Source organism: Odocoileus virginianus, chromosome 19, assembly GCF_023699985.2.
Source record: "Odocoileus virginianus isolate 20LAN1187 ecotype Illinois chromosome 19, Ovbor_1.2, whole genome shotgun sequence".
Classification (NCBI taxonomy): domain Eukaryota; kingdom Metazoa; phylum Chordata; class Mammalia; order Artiodactyla; family Cervidae; genus Odocoileus; species Odocoileus virginianus.
Genome location: NC_069692.1, coordinates 23,370,901 through 23,389,114, shown reverse-complemented (window position 1 = coordinate 23,389,114; position 18,214 = coordinate 23,370,901). Strand labels below are relative to the sequence as shown.

Here is an 18,214-nt window from a genome sequence, read left to right as displayed (position 1 = left end):
CTAGTCAGTGCTTACTCATCCTTCAAACCCCAGCACAAGCATCGCTTCCTTGGGGAAATCCCTCTTGATGCCCCAACTTCAACTGATATACTCTCGTTATTCCACCATGTGCTTTTCCTTAGCTCTTGTCAAATTGTGCAAATACGTGTTAAAGATCTGCTTATTAACTATCTTCCCCAACAGACTTACAGAGCCTAGCACACGGCATATATACTGGACACTATGTTAAATCTTTCCATACATTAGCTCATTTGATCTTCCAAATCCCTATTAAGTAAATAATATTATTATCCCTGTTTTTACAGATGAAGAGAGATTAGTAATTTATCCAAGATCACAGGGCCACTAAGTATTAAGAGCTAGGACAACTTCAATCTGTCAAACTCCTTCTTATTACCATAACTGAATTGGCCTCCCTCAAACCATTACCGATAGGACTAAATATATATTTCTTGATTATTTTAAATGTCTACTCAAACTAAGCAAATAGATATCTGCTTAGTATATCTGCTTAGTATATCTACTAAGATACTTTTACACTGCTGTTGCTGCTGCTAAGTCACTTCAGTCGTGTCCGACTCTGTGCGACGCCATAGACGGCAGCCCACCAGGCTCCCCCGTCCCTGGGATTCTCCAGGCAAGAACACTGGAGTGGGTTGCCATTTCCTTCTCCAATGCATGAAAGTGAAAAATGAAAGTGAAATCACTCAGTCGTGTCCAACTCTTAGCGACCCCATGGACTGCAGCCTACCAGGCTCCTCCATCCGTGGGATTTTCCAGACAAGAGTACTGGAGTGGGGTGCCACTGCCTTCTCCAACCTTTACACTAAGATAAAGAATAATGGCAAAAAAATTCTTCAGAGTTTCTTTTAATTTAGAGACATGCACCCACTGAGTTAACCCACATAGGAGGGTTACTAACTGGGTCCCAGAAATAGAGAGGTAGTTGTCTTGGAACTAAATATAAATAGCTAGGGAAATAGGCTTCCACTGACGTGGAGCAAGGCTCTGTGCTGGCATAATGTGAGCCTTGCTATGGGTAACTATTTCTAACTTCATTAGCAGTCAACAACAATATTAACCATTGTTAATATTGTTAAAATAACTAATTCAAATAAACTATTTATTAAGTAATATATTAAGAGCCCACTTTGTTCTAAGCACAGTATTAGATAGAACCCAAGGATTCAAAAGTGAACATATCAGATATAATCTCTGACCTAAATTTTATAAAGGCAAAGACAATCTACACTATTTTTAAAATGCTAACATAGAACAACAAGGGCTTCCCAGGTGGTTTAGTGGTAAAGAATCCACCTGCCAATGCAGGAGACGCAGGTTCAATCCCTGGGTCAGAAAGATCCCCTGGAGAAGTAAATGGCAACCCATTCCAGTATTCTTGTCTGGGAAATTCCATAGAGAGGAGCATGGCTGGCTACAGTCCACGGGGTCACAAGAGTTAGACCCAACTTAGAGACTAGAACAACAGGCATGAACCAAAAAAAAACCCACAACAAGGGTAATCTCAATTCCATAAAGCCCACTGAATTGTTAACTTTTGTTTTACAGGAAAATGAAAGCATTTCAAATTATTAATTAATAACTTAGGTGAGCTACTGTTTATATAATAAAAAATTTCCTTATGCTTCAGGGGAAATTCTGTATATGAACCTACATCCCATCTAAGTATTAACCTATATACCATGCATAACTGAAGAGATAGTAAGACAGTCCCAAATAAGAAGAAAAACAGATAAAACAAGTACAGACATTCTTCATGGAGTTACAAACAGTTATAGTCAAGGAACAGGCCTACTTTTGGCAAATGGTAGGAAAAAAGAAACTATTTACATAAGACATAAGGAAAAAATAAGAAAACAACAAATAGGATAAGCAACAGAAGAAAAAGAAATGAAATGAAAAATAAAATGACAGGATAAAAATATTACTTAGCAAAATAATAAGCTTCAGTGTTTTGAATTCAAGGTAAGAATCTTGGAAACAACTGAAATATCTCTTCAGGACCTCCTATTGAATTGTGAAGCCACAAGTTCACAAATTCACATGTACCACAGTATAGACTTAGTGCAAGATACACACAAAATGTAATGTATCACTACCCAAACCATACACTGAGCATCAATTCAATTACATGTCCAACAATGATATTCATCTATGACTTGATTAGCATTTAGATATAATAAAAATGTATGATTCTTACATATTTAAATAAATTATTTCATTATAAATTATTTTCTTACTGTTATAATAAAGTAAGGAATTATAATGATTTTTTAAATTATGCACATCATCTATGAATTTCAGTTCAGGATGGTAAAGGGGACTGGAGATTAATTATTATAAAACAGGGGACTGGGGATAAGAAACAGTGCTATAGCATAGATATCTAGGAATGAAATTACCGAGCAACAAGGTATGTATAATTTTTTTAGGTAAATAACTTGTTTTCCTCAGAGTTGCAATATAATTATTTACAATTCCGCTAACACTAATGCCAGTTCCCCAATATTCTACATCACTGCCAGCTACTGTTACTGATTTGGAGAGCAAAAATATCTTTTACTGTGATTTTTTTTCTCTGATCATCAGTATAACTGAGCATCTTTTTTATTTACTGGCTATTAATGTTTCAATTTTTTTTTTAAGTTCCTGTTTAACTCTTTAGCCTATTTTTCTATTGGATTAAAACACTCTGACTTTAAAAATTCTTTCTGAGAGGAATAAAGTGAATACCATGTCAGCAACACCCAAAGACCATAAATAAAGATAAGCTTATTAATCAAACAGGTAACAAGTTGAAAGGAAAACAAAAGACAGAAAGGCAGGCAATTCAGGGAAAAAAGAAAAAGCACTTGAAAAAAAAAATTAGTACTTATAGAGAAAAAAGGTGACAAAACAGCTTGTGCCTGTAAATGAACTATACTTCAATAAATTTAAAAAAAAGAAAGAAAACCCAGTTTATACCCAAACCTCAGTTACTTACTACTCTGCAAATAAGATTCTCAAGTAGCTTTCTTCTCTGATACTACTTTGCTGTCAAGAATACTGAGCATATCTCTAGAAAAATGGTACTGCTGAGCCTGTCTGCAGTGCAGCAGCAGAGACACAAAGAGAACAGGTGTGGACACAGTGGGGTGGGGCTGGGGGCGGCAGGAGGAGAGGGTGGGATGAACTGACAGAGTGGCGCTAAAAACATATACATCACCATGTGCAAAACAGCCAGCCAGTGGGAATTTGCTGTATGATGTAAGGAGCTCAACCCAGTGCTCTGACAACCTACAGGGGTGAGATGGGGTAGGAGTGGCGGGAGGTTCAAGAGGAGGGGACATATGTGTAACCATGGCTGACTCATGCTGACGTATGGCAGAAACCAACACAATACTGTAAAGCAATTATCTTCCAATTAAAATAAATAAATTTTAAAACAATGACAACAACAAAAGAATCCTTTGGCAGTCATTTTGTTTTAAATGCTTATTTCCTTCAACTATCTGAATGCTATGTTATCTAACAACAACACTAAAATCTACAAACTGAAGAATTTGCCAATTAATGAGAACATTCTTTAGACAATTAGACAAATAGCCCATTCAAACTCTGAAATTACCAAGCTGCTGAGTATACTAAGAAGCTTGCAAACCAATATCTATGTTTTATCATCTTATCTCAGTCCTGTTACAATAATATACAACTGCCCATTGTAATAAGATACAATTATTTATTTTTGAACTATAATCTTCATCCTTTAAAAATGCAGTCTATTCTCTTGTTTGTAATCTGTTTAAGTTCTGCTTTATCTTGACTGTGCACTGTTCTGATGGGTTTTGTTTATTAAGTCAAAGATCTATACTAAAAACGTGAACAGTTTGTGTCACCAGAAGTCATGTAAGGCCAAAGTAAGAGAAGAGTAATATGTGATATTATTTCATTATGATAAATCCACTGATATCTGAAGGAACTAAACTTCTTTCCCCAAATATGCTAAATCCTTTGCTATAATACCAAAATCCTAATTGCAGGCTTTCTCTGTTCGTGATCCATACCACTTTAGATTACCCTATTTACTAGCTGGCTCCACTGACTCCAGACAGCTACTGACTGGCCAAGTGTCTCCATTCCTCTTTTCCTGGTTTCTACCTGAAACTCAACCAGCTGCCTCCCAGGTCTGCCAGCCTGCCCTAACTCCCTTATTATCTATCTATTATCTAACCCAACTCTTTCTCCCCCAGGTAGAGACCTAACTCCCAATTCCCACTGCTTGGATAATACAATTTCCACTCCAACTCTGGTTGCCATAAAACCACCTACCTATCTTCTGACACGACTAATCTCCCCCAGGTCACTTATCTCCCTAGTGACCTGGGTCTGAAGAGCCTATTCTCATTTTAAAAACCATGACAAGGCAAGATGTATGCTTTTAATTCTGAAATATGTTTCTCCATAGAGACAATGTCTTAAGTAGTCCTCAAGTACTATGGTACTGCTGCTGCTAAGTCGCGTCAGTCGTGTCCGACTGTGCGACCCCATAGACAGCAGCCCACCAGGCTCCCCCGTCCCTGGGATTCTCCAGGCAAGAACACTGGAGTGGGTTGCCATTTCCTTCTCCAATGCAGGAAAGTGAAAAGTGAAAGTGAAGTCACTCAGTCGCGTCCGACTCTTAGCGACCCCATGGACTGCAGCCTACCAGGCTCCTCCGTCCATGGGATTTTCCAGGCAAGAGTACTGGAGTGGGGTGCCATTGCCTTCTCTGACTATGGTACTAGAGTACCATAACTCAGTTACCCACAGGCCAAAAATGGTGGGGTAGGCCAGTTTTGGTGGGGTAGATAGTTAAGCTAGGCATCATTCATATCAATGTTTCCTAAAGGAAAAAAGCATTTCACATTCCAAATAACTGACTTTAAAAGACTGCCACCTCACTGAAAATACTGCTGTTTATTCTCTCAGCAAGCAACACTGTGTGTTACAGCAAGTAGTGATCAGTATCAGTTAACTGACTGATATATTTGAGGTGGTGGAACAACTGTATCTGCTGCTATAGTACATTTTAGATGTAATTTAACATTCAAAGGCCAGGGCAAAATCACTACATTTTTAAAACACATTTCCTGGCCTCTTATGTATTATTACTGATCTAAGCCAAGGAGGCCCACAATTTACTTTTTTATGACACTAACGAATTCAACTTAAGAGAAAGGAAGAAAACTAAGCTTTCACTGGGAACTGATTATGAGCCAAGAGGCTTACATACATCCTTACTACAATTCTGTGAAATTAGGAACTATGAACTCAATTTTAGATGTGAATAAACTAAGATTCAGAAAAATCAGGTATGTTGATAGTTATAGGAGTAATAATTAGGCCAAAAAAGAAAAAGAAAACTGCGTAGATTGAGAATGATACTGAATTCCAAATCCAGATAAATCAGAGTAAGGAATATGAAAGGTGAACTAGAAATAAAAGTAGAAATTAGCCATATTTTAATTCAAGAGCTTAGATGCAGCATATACCACTAACATATATGCAAGGGTCAGACTCACCTTTCACAGGCAACTCCTCCCTCCTAAGAAATGGTATGACTCCTGAACATATATGGAAAGGTGTGCTTTGTCAAACATTTCATGAGATGAGATTCTGGTTAGAGGGTGAAGCTGAGAATGACCTGGGACATTAGCAAGTTAAGACACTAAGGGATTCTGAGAGTCGGGGCAACCTGTGGATTGCCACATGGCCTGCTTCCTTGGCACTGCCAGCCCTCAAAGCAAAACTGATACAGCCTCATTCCCCCTGAAAACTGCTTCATCTAGGAGCAACTTGCCCAAGATATAGAGGAAAAAGGGTGAAGTTCAGATACATCATCAAGTCTATCTGATATCCGAGTCCATATTCTCTCCCACTTTACAATCTGAAGCCTAAGGCACGTTTTTAAAATGAATACTTTATTTTCCCATATCAATCTCTTATTTTGAATCTAGAATTAACAAATTTATGTTAAATTGTATAATTCAGTACCTTCTATAATAATATACTTAATGTTTGTATAGATGTTAAAAGTAATTGACTTTGGTGAAAACAATTTTAACTAAAAATTATGTTTTTATTACAGTTTGAATAGGATAAAGTTATTATCAATAATAATAATAAAGCAACATTTACTGTGCACTTATTAATATTTTTCAGGTTCTGAGCTAAGCCCTTTGAATATTATCAGATTTATTTTCAGTCCTTTACTCTGCATTATATCACCAGCATACTTTTGCTTCAAAATTATTCAAGACAAAGAGAAACAACACTAAAAATAGGGAATTAAGTCAATTAAATCTAATCTAATTAGAGCAGGAATATGACATTGATCATTTTCATATTTTTAAGAGAACTGAAATAACTCAACTGATTTTCTTAAGTAGGGAGGGATTTACTGATAGAGTCAACTCTTTGACGATAACCTACCAATTCTTTGCAGACCGAAAGGAGTCACAGCAACCATAGGTGCCTAAAGGTACTACTTTCAACCAACTAGTCTATTCCCTAGAGTTGGAAAAGAGAGAAGTGGAGAGTTTTGAGTTACTTCTGTGACTAGTGTTACCACACCAATCCATCTTCCTTCACAGTAACACACACACATGAGAAACTGGTGAGCAAAAACAGTTTTATCTCTTCTCCAACGGTTCCTTCTCACTTTTGTCATCTTTATACAAAACCCCAGAAACCTATATATGGCACACCTCTTTTCTACCATTGGCAACAATAGGTATTTAAATCTGCTTCTGAGAACATGAAGATTGGTCACTTAGTCTTCTCAGAGGAAACAAAGCAACCTGAAATATACTCCAAAAGGTGCATGCATGCACTCACACACAAATAATAATCACTCTTCTTTTTTTTTGCCATGCCACACAGCATGCAAGGATCTTCCTCAACCAGGGATCAAACCCATGCCCCCAGCATTGGGAACACAGAGTCTTAATTTCTGGACCTTCAGGGAAGTCCAATAATAACTTTTAAGAGACTCAAAACCTAACATCCATAGCAAGGTAGATAGATACACCAGTGGACCAGAGAATCTGTCTGCTGGTTAACGCCTTTTACCTGCCCCTTGTCCCTTTCTAGCTTTTAAAAGGATTTATTTTCCATCCTATGATGGTCCCTCCCTATGTGCTGACTCTATATGCATCTCCCAGATTCATCCTATAATAATCCCAAATCCTATTCCCCAACTCATACAAGATTTCACTTTTCATTATGAGTCAGTAAGAATATACATATCTAAATGCCAAACAAACTAAATATATTATATTAATGAGGAAAGTAGTAACTATTACTATCCAATGAAAGGGGGGAAACACACACACACATTTTAAAAAAGAAAAATATATATATATCCTGAATCTTCAATCCCAAGAGTAAACTTCTGTTTGTTTCTAAGGTGAACAAAAGGATTATACCAAAGAACAGATTTTTCCTCAAAGATGATTTCATATATGATTTAGCTCCAGTCTCCAAAATCATGCAAACTTTTTATGAAAATAATTATTAAAGATCATGTTAAAAGCCTACTGAAAAAAGAAAACTTTTTCTACCTTTAATATTTTTCACAAAAATACTTTGATTTTGTCCCAGTCATAGAAAGGGTAAATTACCTGAATCACAGATGTATTTCCACAAATCTATACACTCTAATAAAACTGGACACATGTTAAAAGAAAAATTTGCATTCAGTGCAACATAAAAGCAACTGAGATATAATTAAATAATCTAAATGAGAATTAACAGGTATTTCTCAATTTATGAGATCTAACAAAATAATTTTAAGGTTGATAAAAATACATGTTTTAGTAAGGGGCTTCCCTGGTGATTCGGTGGTAAAGAATCCACTTGCCAAAGCATGAGACATGAGTCCGATCCCTAATCCAGGAAGATGCCGCATGCCCGGCCACGACTACTGAGCCTGTGCTCTAGAGCCCTTGAGCCACAGCTACTGAAGCCGCAGTGCCCTAGAGCCCGAGCCCAGCAGCAAGAGAGATCACTGCTACGAAAAGCGCATGGAACGCAACTGGACAGGAGCCCCCACTCGCTGGAACTAGAGGCAAGCCCACGCAGCGACAAAGACCCAGCACAGCCAAAAATTAAAAAAAAAAAATTAAAAAAGCATTGGTAAGAATTAGAGCCACGCTTATAGACAGTTTATAGTTCTCAAGGAATCCACTGCAAACATACATTTTATCATTTCCCTTCCTAAGTTTAAAAAAGGGGGGGGGCTTATTCCTTGAAGACAAAGGACAGTTACAAGCATTCCACTGATATTTACATAGCAGCCTGCTAAACCACCACGGTGGCAAGAGAGGGAAAGAAAAAAAAAACGTAGCAAATACTCTTTTAACTGCCATTCTACCCTGCCTGCTCTGTGCTTTAAGAAAAACTGCAAGTGACAGTCCATGACAGCTGAGGCCACGTGTCACCACGGGAGCATCAACGCTGAGATGCTGGTGGACACACACTGGGCTAAGCTGGGCAGAGGGGTCTGAGGCAGTGGCTTCTCAAACCAAAACTGAGGAAGACAGCAGTCTGACATTAAGCCAGGTTTTTCTCTCTCTTCCTTCTTCACTCTATTGCCCTATTTCCCTTGACTAATTTTCCTTTCAGTCTGTCTTCACTTTCTTTGGGACCATGTCAATTTTTTGAAAAGTATTCAGGAATTAGATCTTATAATCTTTCTTATATCCCACACAACTAGCATGCTGATTATTTTGATAGTTAAAAAGTTATCTTTGTATTACTGTGGATGAAATTACATTTTATAAAAAATTAATGGACTCTCCACTCTTATGGGGAAAAAATCTTCAGTATTTTTGTAAAGGAAAAAGTCTAGAAGACCATACACAAAATATTAATAGTCATTATTTCTAAGAGGGTAACAGATGCTCTTAACATGCTTTTTCCACATTGAGAATTTTATAATAAACATATTTGAATTGCATAACCAGGAAACAAATTAATGGGATCAGAATTAATGCTGTTTACCACATTTCCAGCCTAGCAACCTTATGATTACACAGGCCACAAAGGTAAAAAACATCAAATTAGAACTCCCCTGTAATCTCAGACTAAAAAGGTTCATGTTTACATGTTCCTAGTACATACATCACCCAGAATTAGTCCTTATTATGGCATATTGTTAACTGTAAAGCACCGTCCAAAGATATGGGATTATAATTCACCTCTGATCAATAAGGTTCAAATGAAATTAACATGTGAAATGACTTTTATTAGTGAGACGAGGTAGTAATGCATTCTAGTTTATTTACAGTAATGACAGTTTCTTTTTTAATTTCTTTCTTTTATTTTTGGCTGTACTGGGTCTTTGTTGCTGTTGTGTGGGCTTTCTTCAGTTGTGAGTGGGGGGCTCCTCTTCATTGTGGTGCGTGGGGCTTTCATTGCAATGACGTCTCTTGTTGCGGGCCACAGGCTCTACAGAGCATGAGCTTCATTAGTTGTGGCTCGAAGGTTCTAAAATGAGGGCTCAGTACTCGTGGTGTATAGGCTTAGTCACTCGGAAGCATGCGGAATCTTGTGGGACCAGGGATCGAACCCCTATCCTCTGCATTGGCAAGTGGATTCCTATTCACTGTACCACTAGGGAAGTCCCTCATTCTAGTTCTTAAACTTCTTCCCATTCTGCACACATGCTTCAAGCTCATTCCACGGTTACAAATTCTCTGACTTCTCTACTCATCATCCAGCTCTGCACTCAGAAGGTGTCTGTAATCACAGTCCCATCATTTTAGAGTAATGAGTGAAATGTTACTAATTTTATCCAAATCAAAGGCATCTTATCTATGTGCCTCTATATAAATAAGAAAATGCCAGGAGGCAGATAATATTATGGGACATCGAAGGAAAAGGCAAAGAACAAGTTTTATCTGCCTTTTAATGTATGGTGTTGTCTACATTCTCCCCAATGTATCAGTCCCTCCTAACCTCTCTGACTCTCAACCACCTTACATTTTCTGTCCTTCCACCTCATCAACCAGAAAAACGCCAATTCTCCCTTCTTATACTGGGCTTAAAATAAAGAAAACAACACAGTCATGCAGACTAGTGACATGACTGGTCTCCTACTTTAGGCAGACTATAACACTTTTATAATCTTATCTTTGATCAGCAAATTTTCACATAGGCTTCATCAATTAACTAAAAACATTCATCATTTAAGATTCACATACACAAAAGAGAGGCATACAAGAATGTACCTACTTCACCATCTCCCTCGTGGACTGACGAGTGTTGACATCCTTTCTTCTGCCTCTGTAGTTTCGAGGATAAACTATCTGTTCCATTTCCTATTCAAGGCCAATCCCTCCAGCTGTGCTTGTGATCCACAGAATCTTACAAATTCCTCTTTAACAGACCCTTGACCCACTAATAATCCCATACACCTTTATTAATTTTCCCCCAAATTTACTGAGGTATAACTGTATACCATCTTCAAGTTTTATTATAGATACAAACCCAGGAAACCATCATGACAATCAAAATGATGGAGATTTACATCACCTCCAAGAGACTCCTCATTGTCCTTTGTAATACACCACTGTTTCTTTCCCACCTGCACACAGTCACTGATCAACTGTCCACCACTACAGATCAGTGTGCACTTTCTAGAATTTTCTATAAATGGAACTGGGTAGTAAAGACTGTAACCATGTCCGTATGCAAAGCTGTGGGTATGTCCAAGAACTATCTGAAAGACTCTAATCGCACAGCTCTTAAAGCCATACAAGCAAGACTTAATGGCTAAAGCAGAGTTTTATTAAATAACAATGAGATATCACTACAAACCTATTAGGACACTAAATCCAGAACACTGGCAACAACAAATTTGGCAAGGTTGTGGAGCAAAAGAAACTCTCACCCATTGCTGGTAGGAATGCAAAACAGTCTAGTCACTTAGGAAGATAGGTAAACATACTATTACCATGCAGTCCAGAAATTCTGCTCCTTGATATTTTCAGTACCCAAAGGAACTGAAAAGTCACGTCCACACAGAAGCCAACACACAGAGTGTACAGCAGCTCTACTCATAACTGCCAAATCTTTGAGGCAACCAAGATGTACTTCTGTCAATCAATGTGTAAACAAACTGTGATACATCCAGATGATGGGAGTATCACTCGGTACCATAGAGATATGAGCTATTAAGTCATAAAGATACGGATGAATCTTAAATGCCTATTACTAAGGGAAAGAAGCCAATCTCAAAAGGCTACATACTATAGTGTTTCAACTATATGACATTCTGAAAAAGGCAAAATTATGTAAACAGTAAAAAGATCTGTGACTATCTGAGGAGGCGGATGGTCTCGGATGAATCAATAGAGCACTGAGAACTTTGAGGGCAGGGGAACTATTCTGCATGATATCATAATGGTGGATACATGTCATTAGACGTTTGTCCAAATCCACAAAATACACAACACCAAGAGTGACCCCTAATGTAAACTACTGTCTTTGGGCGGCAACATAGGTTCATCAGTTGTAACAAACATACTACTCTGGTGGACGAGGTTGATAATGAATTAGGCTATGCATGTGTGAAGGTAGGGACTGTGCAGGAAATCTCTAGAACTTCTACTCAGTTTTGCTGTAAAAGTAAAACTGCTCTAAAAAAGTCTATTAAAAGGAAAAAAGAACCATATAGCAATTTTGGAATTGAAAAGTAAAATAACTAAAATGAATATTTCACTGGAGAGAGGCTTAGGAGCATATTGAGCTGGCAAAAGACATAATCAGCCAACAAAGATAGGTTATTAAAAGTATCCTGTCTAAGCAATAAGCAGAAAAAGAATTAGCAGAAATCATCAGTGTGTCGGTGCCCTGTGTGACACCATCAAGACTAAAAACATACACACAATGGCGGTCTCGAAAAGAGAGGAGAGACAGAAAAGGGCTGGGAGAGTATCTGAAGAAATAATGGCTGGAAATTTCCCAAATGTGATGAAAAACATTACTCTCTACACCCAAGAAACAACAGACTCCAATTAGACTTCACATCTACACATATCATAGTCAAATTGTCAAAAGACAAACATAAAAAGAAAATCTTGAGAATAGCAAGAAAATAACTCCTCATGTACAAGACTCTCATGAATTAACAGTTGACTTTTCATCAGAAACCATGGTGGCTAAAAGGCAGTGAGATAACATAGACAAAGTGAAAAAAGGAAGACTGTCATTCAAGAACTCTATATGTGGCAAAATTAGTCTGCAAAAAACAAAGGAGAAGCAAGTGATAAAGGCAAAAAAGGAAGAAATTAAGATATTCCTAAATACAAAAACAGAAAATTCACTCCCAGAAGATCTGCACTACAAAAAAAAAATACTAAATGGAGACTTTTGGTTAAAATCAAAGGACTTATGTACCTTATATCTACACATAAAATAAAGATCACTGGCAACAGTGGCAACATGAGTAAACAGAAGAAATAGCATTAAGTATATTTTAACTATTTTTCTTCTGTGTGATTTAAAAGACAACTGCAGTAAGCAATAATTACAAGACTGTGTTTGTGAGCTTATAATGTACAAAGATGTATGCACTTAGCCACTATGCAATAACATACATGTTAAACTCATGTCAAAATCCCTATCATGTTGGGGCTAAGTTATCCAGGTAATATAAAAAATTATTCAATTCAGAAACTGCATACTTTCTAAAGTTCTATTAAGCAAACCCTCAATAAAAATATGAAGACTGTAAATGAGTTTCAGAGTTAAGTTTTTTCAGCTTCTGCACAACAAGAAACAATGAACAAAATAAAAAGGAAAGTATGAGAAGTACAAAGTATGAGAAGCTATTTGCAAACTATTTATCTGATAAGTGGTTAGTATCCAAAACATATCAGGAATGTATTCAACTCAACAGCAAAAATCATCAGTATCATCCTTCAATTCAAAAATGGGTAAAGGAATTGAACAAGGACTTCTTCCAAAGAAGAAGATACACAGACGGCCAGCAGATACGTCAAGGGCAGTCATTAATCACCAAGGAAACACAATCAAAACCGCAGTGAGATGTCACCTCACATCTGTTAAGGTAACTATCACCATAAAGACAAGATGTAACAAATGTCAGTGGGGATGTTGGGAAAAGGGAATCCATGGATGCCTCAGAAGATCTCTAGAATTGGGTTTTCATTTCCTAATAATCAATACCTTAAATTTCAGCTATTTACCCAATTAATTCATGGACACTGAATTAATGCTGTATTAAATTATAGAACCCTAGCAAAATTGCATACCAGCGATATTCACATTGGTTGAAATAATACTCTGAATTTTAGGGAGTTAAAAATCAATTATCAAATGCTCACTCTGGTAGGGCATTATAAACACCAATTTATAATTAATGGGAAAATGACAAAATGAACACTTTAAACAATAAATTTATATTCTAAAGCAAACTAAGGATTATAAAGAACTTTGTTGTTATTCATTGATTTATTCAACAAGCATTTATGGGGCACCTGCTATGTGCCAGGTACTATGCAAGAAACTAGGGACAAAAAGACAAGGTCCCTACCCCCCAAAGTGTACACAGCCTAGTGAGAAGCCCCCATCCTGAAATCAAAGAATTTATGAGTAGAAGGGACCTTATAGTTCCCTTATTTCAATATAAGGAAACTGAGACTCACAGCTAGTTTAACCACAAAGGCAGACACTCAGGTCTACAGAAATCCCGCCTCATGTGTTCTTTGCATTATTCATTTTCTTATGATTAAGAGTGATGATGGAGTGCTTCAATGTGAGTGAACTACAAATAAGGAACTGTGAGTAAAACATGAGATAGTTACCAAATTAGAGACAGAAATGCCTAATGGATATGGACAATATATTTAATAATTTAGAGACAGAAATTCCTAATAGATCAGTGATCATGATAAAGGCCCAGTAAGAAACTAAAGCACTAAAATAAGAAACTGAAGAACTAAAATAAGGTAATATAATATTAAGACTTCTAAGCCACAATTATGATTTTGCCTTTGCTTACTGATTTGTAAAAATTGGGATACTAAAAGTACTTATTTCATATGATTGTTAAGAAAATTAAATTAATACTTAAAAGCACTTAGTAAGCATAGTATCTGGTAAATACTCAGGAAATGTTAGGTGTTCTTATGGACAATCATTTCTTAAATGTACAGGTGTGTCATATAAAGATTAAAAAAAATGATCTTTCTTTAAGGAATTATCCTATTATTATGACAGTCTTATTTTTTTTTTTTTAGCAACTAGCAAAATGTAACACTAAAACATGAATTCTTCAGAAAACGTTTAATAGGCACACTATGAACAGTATCACCCCCTTCTCTATAAAGACATGTATCAGTCCTAAAATTACAGGAAATATATACATTAATTAAATTACTAATTTAAATTAATAGTTATACTCAACTATAATTTAAATCAATTAAGAAGTCATTCAGTTCTGTATTCTTAAGATTATAAATCCTAAATATAATTAAGAGAATGTTCAAAGATGACTTTCAAGTAATTAAAAAGTTTATGCAACTTTTCTCGTAGAAAATTTTCTTAAACATCTTTGAAATAACCATGCATTGTATACATTAATGAAGCATTTATGTTAATATCATCACCCAACATCAATAACAAAATAAATAACATTTATGTCCACTTACTGCAATCTCTCTACAAGCCGACATAGATATTCCTGTGCCTTCAATTTGCTTCAATGCATATTCTTTTTCATCTTTTCTGCATAGGAACAAAAAAAATTATTTCTTTCTATATATTTTCAGATTCAAAATTATAACTATAATAAAAATGAAATGTACTAGCCTCAGTGATATGTAAATGCTCTCACTATGCATGCATTGCTTATTATTTCTGATAACATTTCAATTATAAAATGTGAAATGCCAAAAGAAACCCATGGCACAATGAAAACATTAGATAGAGCCAAAACACAAACTACAAAATTGAAATGGAACAGGATACTAAACACTAGTTTCAAAAAGTAAATAAGCATAAATATAAGCATAAATATAAACTCAAGCATATTGTAAGATAATTCTACTGTCTTAGTTATCTGGAGTCTATGAAAGCATTATGTTATAAACAATTAAAAAATAAATGACAGATGTAAACTTCTATATTTATCCAAAATGATTTCATAGTATAAGACCCATGCAATAAATGGAGATATTACAGAAGAATGTTGACCCACTGTGTGTGTGTGTGTGTGTGTGTGTGAGAGTTAGTCACTCAGTTGTGTCTGACTCTTTGCCACCCCATGGACTGTAGCCCGTCTGTCCATGGAATTCTACACACAAGAATACTTGATTGCTCTTTCCTCCTCCAGAGGATCTTCTCACCCCAGGTATCAAACCCAGGTCTCCTGCAGTGCAGGCAGATTCCTTACCGTCTGAGCCAGCAGGGAAGCCCTGTTGACCGACTGAGGCACACTAGTTTTCACCAAGGATAGGCAACATTCAAAAGTCTAAGACCTCAACCAAAAGCCTTGGAAAGAAAGACTTCAAAACTAGCCACCAACACCTCATTCTCAAGATCCCTAGGAAAAACTTGGTAGTTGCAGTGAATGTTCCAATTAATGGAGGTAGGATTGGAACTTTGGCAGACTCTGGTATCAGTAGTTACCAGGGTGCTTAACCAAGGGAAGACAGCAGCTCAATAATGGAGATATCATCCATAAAAATAGTATCAATGAGTGTCCAGTGCAATGAGGTATCTTCATAGTACCAACAACAGGACCAGCCAAAGCAAGGCCCCAGCTGATTGTAACAAATGTGACTCCTATCACTGGTTATTCTGACAAGAGGAGCATAATCCATGCCCTCCAAGTTTTGCCTTTTGATTATATTAGAGCTTCGACAATGTATCATCATGTCATAAAGATTTCGTCAAATGATAGTACCTAAGTAGTGCCTCAACGTCTTACTTACCTATTGCTCATTTTCCCCACTCTGTTTACTAGCAGATAAAGCAGTTTAAGAGCGTATTCATAAAATGCATTTTAAAACATCATTTCATGTGCATTTTAAAGATTTTCACAATCATCTGTGTTTTGGGCAAATAATTGAGTTACGGTTATTTTTTCCAACAGTCTGAATATTATATACATTTTTCTACCAATATATGGCATTCAAAACAAGCAGCATTTTGATAAACAGAAATTGCACATGTCAACAGATAGACTGTTCTGCAATTACTAAAAGGGTAATCATGAAGATCATTAGAAACATGAAAAATGTTTATCATACACTGTTGAGAAAATACATAAATTATACTGTACTAAAAAAATACACACACTCATCAAAGGATCAATCCAAGAAGATATAACATTTATAAATATATATGCACCCAACATAGGAGCACCGCAATATGTAAGGCAAACGCTAATGAGTATGAAAGAGGAAATTAATAGTAACACAATAATAGTGGGAGACTTTAATACCCCACTCACAACTATGGATAGATCAACTAAACAGAAAATGAATAAGGAAACACAAACTTTAAAAGACACAATGGACCAGCTAGACCTTACTGACATCTATAGGACGTTTCACCCCAAAACAATAAACTTCACCTTTTTCTCAAGTGCACATGGAACCTTCTCCAGAAGAGATTACATCCTGGGCCATAAATCTAGTCTTGGTAAATTCAAAAAAATTGAAATCATTCCAGTCATCTTTTCTGACCACAGTGCAGTAAGATTAGATCTCAATTACAGGGAAAAAAAATTATTAAAAATTCAAACATATGGAGGCTAAACAACACGCTTCTGAATAACCAACAAATCATAGAAGAAATAAAAAAAAATCAAAATATGCATAGAAATGAATGAAAATGAAAACACAACAACCCAAAACCTATGGGACACTGTAAAAGCAGTGCTAAGGGGAAGATTCATAGCATTACAGGCCTACCTCAAGAAACAAGAAAAAAGTCAAATAAATAACCTAACTCTACACCTAAAGCAACTAGAGAAGGAAGAAATGAAGAACCCCAGGGTTAGTAGAAGGAAAGAAATCTTAAAAATTAGGGCAGAAATAAATGCAAAAGAAACTAAAGAGACCATAGCAAAAATCAACAAAGCTAAAAGCTGGTTTTTTGAAAAAATAAACAAAATTGACAAACCATTAGCAAGACTCATTAAGAAACACTGCAATGATGTAAAGTAATTAGCCTCCAACTAATAAAAATAAATGGAAAAAAAAAAGAAACAAAGGGAGAAGAACCAAATTAACAAAATTTGAAATGAAAATGGAGAGATCACAACAGACAACACTGAAATACAAAGGATCGTAAGAGACTACTACCAGCAGCTCTATGCCAATAAAATGGACAACTTGGAAGAAATGGACAAGTTCTTAGAGAAGTATAACTTTCCAAAACTGAACCAGGAAGAAATAGAAGATCTTAACAAACCCATCACAAGCAAGGAAATCGAAACTGTAATCAGAAATCTTCCAGCAAACAAAAGCCCAGGACCAGATGGCTTCACAGCTGAATTCTATCAAAAATTTAGAGAAGAGCTAACACCTATCTTACTCAAACTCTTCCAGAAAATTGCAGAAGAAGGTAGACTTCCAAACTTATTCTATGAGGCCACCATCACCCTAATTCCAAAACCAGACAAAGATGCCACAAAAAAAGAAAACTACAGGCCAATATCACTGATGAACATAGATGCAAAAATCCTTAACAAAATTCTAGCAAATAGAATCCAACAACATATTAAAAAAATCATACACCATGACCAAGTGGGCTTTATCCCAGGAATGCAAGGATTCTTTAATATCTGCAAATCAATCAATGTAATACATCACATTAACAAATTGAAAGATAAAAACCATATGATTATCTCAATAGATGCAGAAAAAGCCTTTGACAAAATTCAACATCCATTTATGATTAAAACTCTCCAGAAAGCAGGAATAGAAGGAACATACCTCAACATAATAAAAGCTATATATGACAAACCCACAGCAAGCATTACCCTCAATAATGAAAAATTGAAAGCATTTCCCCTAAAATCAGGAACAAGACAAGGGTGCCCACTCTCACCACTACTATTCAACATAGTTTTGGAAGTGTTGGCCACAGCAATCAGGGCAGAAAAAGAAGTAAAAGGAATCCAGATAGGAAAAGAAGA

The 18,214-nt window shown here is 36.2% G+C and overlaps 1 protein-coding gene across 2 annotated transcripts in view; it reads right to left on the bottom strand.

Annotated features, from left to right (window-relative positions):
- The window catches only part of CDK19 (cyclin dependent kinase 19), a 175,761-nt gene that overhangs the window by 91,749 nt on the left and 65,798 nt on the right, over window positions 1-18,214 (bottom strand). For both annotated transcript variants that reach the window (XM_070449957.1, XM_070449956.1), the window contains one exon: window positions 14,718-14,793. In XM_070449957.1, coding sequence (XP_070306058.1) covers window positions 14,718-14,793 — 76 coding nt within the window. The remainder of the gene's footprint in view (window positions 1-14,717; window positions 14,794-18,214) is intronic.